The sequence below is a fragment of the Solanum verrucosum genome, unplaced genomic scaffold (assembly GCF_900185275.1).
Source record: "Solanum verrucosum unplaced genomic scaffold, falcon-dt-bn FXZP01000070.1, whole genome shotgun sequence".
Lineage (NCBI taxonomy): Eukaryota > Viridiplantae > Streptophyta > Magnoliopsida > Solanales > Solanaceae > Solanum > Solanum verrucosum.
In genome coordinates this window covers 247,408-252,143 of record NW_026020244.1, presented here as the reverse complement: position 1 = coordinate 252,143, position 4,736 = coordinate 247,408, and the positions used below count along the sequence as shown (strand labels likewise).

General features: G+C 34.8%; 1 protein-coding gene across 1 annotated transcript; it reads right to left on the bottom strand.

The window, feature by feature from the left end:
• Positions 1-1,073: 1,073 nt before the first annotated feature.
• On the bottom strand, positions 1,074-1,611 carry LOC125833027 (putative gamma-glutamylcyclotransferase At3g02910). Its single transcript, XM_049512189.1, has one exon. It carries the CDS (start codon positions 1,609-1,611, stop codon positions 1,087-1,089), a length of 525 nt encoding a protein of 174 aa, XP_049368146.1. The 3' UTR covers positions 1,074-1,086.
• Between the last annotated feature and the right edge of the window lie 3,125 nt (positions 1,612-4,736).

The following is a 4,736-nucleotide window of genomic DNA, read 5'->3' as shown; positions in this document are numbered from 1 at the left end:
CTACCCTGTGGGCCTCCGGTAATGGAGCACTTCCAGTGGGACGGGCTTCATGATTTTTCATTAAAAGGTCATTATGTTGCTCAGCCACCAAAAGACATGAGATTAATTCAGAGTATTTTTTAAAACCCTTTTCCCGGTATTGTTGCTGTAATATCATATTGGAGGCATGGAAAGTAGTTAGTGTCTTTTCCAACATGTCCTCATCTTTTATAACTTCCCCACATAATTTTAATTGGGAAGTGATTCTAAATACATCAGAGTTATACTCAATTATTGTTTTATAATCTTGAAACTGTAAGTGCATCCATTCATAACGAGCCCTTGGTAATACAGTTGCCTTGAGGTGGTCATACCTCTATTTCAAACCTATCCACAATTCAAGTGGATCTTTCACTGTTAAGTATTCAACCTTCAGGCTTTCATCAAGATGATGACGAAGGAAAATCATAGCTTTCGCTTTATCCTGACTTGATGCCTTATTTCCTTCAATTATACAATCACCAAGACCCTTAGCGGTAAGGTGAATTTCAGCATCAAGTACCCATGACAAATAGTTCTTTCCAGAAATGTCAAGTGCCACAAATTCAAGCTTTGACAAATTCGACATGATGAAAACTGACTCTAAAAGAAAGTTGATTAACTTTTAGAAATTAATTTCGAATTAAGTAGGTCTCAGTTGGTTAGAGACTCGTGCTGATAACGTGCTGTGAAATATTAGCAATATAAAATAATATCAGACAATAAATATATAGACAAGATATATGAGAATGGGAGATAATGCTTTCTTATTTCTTTCTTCTGTACTTTTCAATTGTCTCTTTTATAAAATAATCATCGCCTATTTATATTACAAAATGTCTCTTCAAAGTTACATGAATTAAATAGTGTTCATTTATTTCATACATGAACTTGAAAGAGAGTTACGGATGATCTTTGAAGAGAGTTACGGATGACATCCACATTAATGTATTTATAACAAAAATCGAACAATAAAATAGTAAGAAATTATTTAAAACATTTTTGCAATAGAAATGATAGCACCAGTCACAATGATATAATATTGCCAGAAAAAAGAAAATCACAATCTCAATCACCATTGGAGATAAAATTTCTGATATCTTGAAGAAAATCGTGATTGGAAGGCCTTTTTTCTTTCCTCTCATATTTCTTCCCTAATTCCATACTAAACTCCTCAATCCCTACTTCTCCACACCTCTTCCACATCCCTTCCCCAAAGCTCCTATGCGCGAAATACGCCTCCGCCATCACCGTCTCACTGCAGTCACCAACGACGGTCACCGGCAGCCTCTCGTAGTGACCTATCTCGATCCCTTCCAAATCATCAAGTGGTCCTTGCCCAATGTTATTCACCTTGTAGAGCTCGCCCCGAATCCGGTGACCAGATCCGGTGATGTTGATCAGGTACGGGATCCCGTAGGGCCCGCAACAGAGTGGGAAGGCCTCTACCGTTGTGTACTCGCCGATGAAGACGACGTTGCCGCCGCTGATTAGATTTTCCATCAGGCGATGGTTGGGGAATCCGCGCTTTAGGGTTCCGTATGTGAAAATGAGGTGCGAATCGGATTTGGAGGCCGCTTCTACGATCGCCATTGTTGCTGTAACTGATTTTTCAGAAAAGTGAGAATAGGGATAGAGTTTAACAACTTCGCACAGATGGAAAAGATAAAGATAAATTCACAAGGAAAAGGTGCTGGCTGTCACGTATGAACCTGTGGTATTGGATCCATGATCAGCGATGCCAATGATTTTAATTTGTTTATATTCACATAAAATTTGAGAAAATATTTCAAAATATTTTAAATTTTGTGGTGTTTCGTGAGAAGTTAAGACTAAGGTCCCGTTTGGCCAAATTTTCTTGCAATTTAGCATTACCCTTACTTAATTACTCATCATAGCTATAGTTTGGTATAATTATCAGTCACGACTAATATTAACCATTAATTACATATGTTGATTTCGAGTTTGTATAATTGTCACGTTTGTATAATTAGCCATGTTTGTATATGTATAATTTGCCATATTTATATAATTCGTAACTAATAATTCTTTGTTTGATTTGTATTTGTATATGACGATGATTTCCTTTGATTTTTCAGTTTTGGCATCATATACATTCAATCTTTTTGTGTATAACTTTTTAAAATTTGTATAAACGTGTAGTTTTTGGATTTTGTATAATATAATTTATATAATGTAATTTGTATAATATATTTTGTATAATTGTTTAAACTTCATATGTTTATGTTTATATCAATTCGTTATTTTGAGTTTTATTATATTTGTATAATTCCAGATTTTATTACTCAATTATACAAAAACACACGAATTATACAAATGTACCTGTGGATTATACAAACGAGATGCGAATTATACAAATTATTGTCCTCTCTCGCTTGTGTCTCTCCTCCCTCTCCCAATCTCGCTCGCCTCGCTCCTCTCTCTCCCAATCTCTCTTGCCAAAATATATAAATACATATGTATAATATACAATTATATAACCGATGTACATATACAATTCACCTCTCTTCCCACTCTCTGCCCTCTCTCGCTCGCTTCTCTCGTCCCTCTCCCAGTCTCGCTCGCCACTCTCCTCCCTATAATATGTAGTTACGAATCGTAATTAACAAACTATAGCTATGGAGCGTAATTAGACTATTTTTGAGTGACTATATGTGAAAGTTCCAAAAAATAACTCTCAAGTTTCTCTTAATAACTAGTATTATCCTTCATTATACTATGTAACCATTTATAGTCTTATCATCTACACACTTGTCACTCGTTATTCATTTTTTGACGAAAAATTCCAAATCGTCCCAAATTGTCTATTTTTCTTTAAAATGAAACATTTCCAAATTTTAATCCGTTTTCCAACCTCTTAACTATCTTAACCCAAATAAATTAAATCAAATCATTATAGTGATGATAATTGCTATGGAGAATGAGGGTAATTTGGTAAATGCAAATGGGACTTTGGCGAGTTCAAACTATCGGATTGAATGTACAATTTGTTAGTGGAACCAACAAATTTCAAGGAAGCAATGCAAAACACAAAAAAGCAGGGGCGTATATAGGAGGGGGTCACCGGGTTCACGTGAATCCATGGTCCCCTCCCAAAATCACATATAGTAGTGGAACCAACAAATTTCAAGGAAGCAATGCAAAACACAAAAAAGGCTATGTCTATGCAACAGGAAGTTGAAGCTTTATAAGAGAACAATATTAGAGAGTCACAAACGTGCCATATGTTGAAAAAAATGTTATGGGTTCAAAATGGATCTATAAAATTAAATATAACTAAGCCAAATAGAGAGGTTCAAAGCTTGGCTGGTAGCAAAGGAATTTGGCCAAAGGGAAGGCCTGAACTATCATGAAACTTTTTAACATGTAGCAATGTATGTGGGGAGGTGAATAATAAACTCACTAAACATAGTATTCGAGTATCAGGTGATCCTAGTATATCAAAAGTTGGTGCGACTATAACAAGGCCTGATATTAGTTTTACTATACTCGACTTTGAGCCAATTCATGCAGCAGTCTTATTATTAGGATGTTGCGGTAAGACTAGTTGGATATGCACTAGGCATGGGTCTTATTATTTGCTAAAATATACTTTCTTGCTAGTGTGACTCTGATTGGATTGCTTGTCTTAATACTAGAAAGTCATTTTGCAATCAAATTTGGAAACTCTCTTGTCCCTTGAAAGTCAAAGAAGCAACAAACATATTTTCCATCTTAGATTTCTCTAGATCTAAAGGTACATGCAATGGTGTTCAATCCAGATTTTACCAAGAACAAATTATTTAAATGTATCTTTGATTTTATATCATGAATTTGCTTTATAATTTATCATTTAAATGACACTTTGAATATCTAAATAATCTCTAAATAGATATATATATAAACATTGATTTGAACTCGTAAGCTAGTAGGTCATCAAAATTTGAAATTTATGTTTGGTGTTTGACTAGATTTGGTTTAGGGTTGACTTTGACTATTTAAAAACTATGGAAATATATTCCACCTATATATCCTACTAAAATGCATTAATTTATATCTCACATAGATTGTATTATTTCAAGGCTTAACGATTTCGAGGTAAGTGATGAGTCCTTAATCGCTCGAGTGTTTTCATTTTCATAAGCATAATTTAGAACTTGCACCAATTAAAGCTAGAATATTTATTTATATAGATTTAGTAGTCTAGTTTAGTGGTTCTTTGAGCTAACTTAGGCTTCATCGATGAAGTAATGATGCTTGGGGTCCTCCTCTTTCTCCAGAAAGACTATGTAGTTCCTCTTTTGTCACACCATGTATTATCCTGAACATCTGAGATTGAGTAGCTTTGTCATTCACATTTTGAGTCATCCATGCTAACTTAGCAGTCCAACCCATGGTAGCCAGAGCGGACCCACTCTATGGAGAAGGGGTGCACGTGCACCCACTAACTTTTGAAAAAATCATACCTATATATGTATATCTATTTTGAAAAACTGGTAGAAATTATGATATAGTTAATAGTGCACCCATGAGATGCATAGAAGTGCTCTTCTCCTATTGGTACAAGCTAGAAATATCACCCTTGAAACCAGGGTTCAAATCTAACTAAAGCTCTTTTTTATTATTTTTATTTTAAGTTTAGCTTAGAGCTCATATTTGAGCTAAGGTTATATATATTGGTGCACAGAGGCGAAGCCAAGATTTCAGGCATGTGGGTT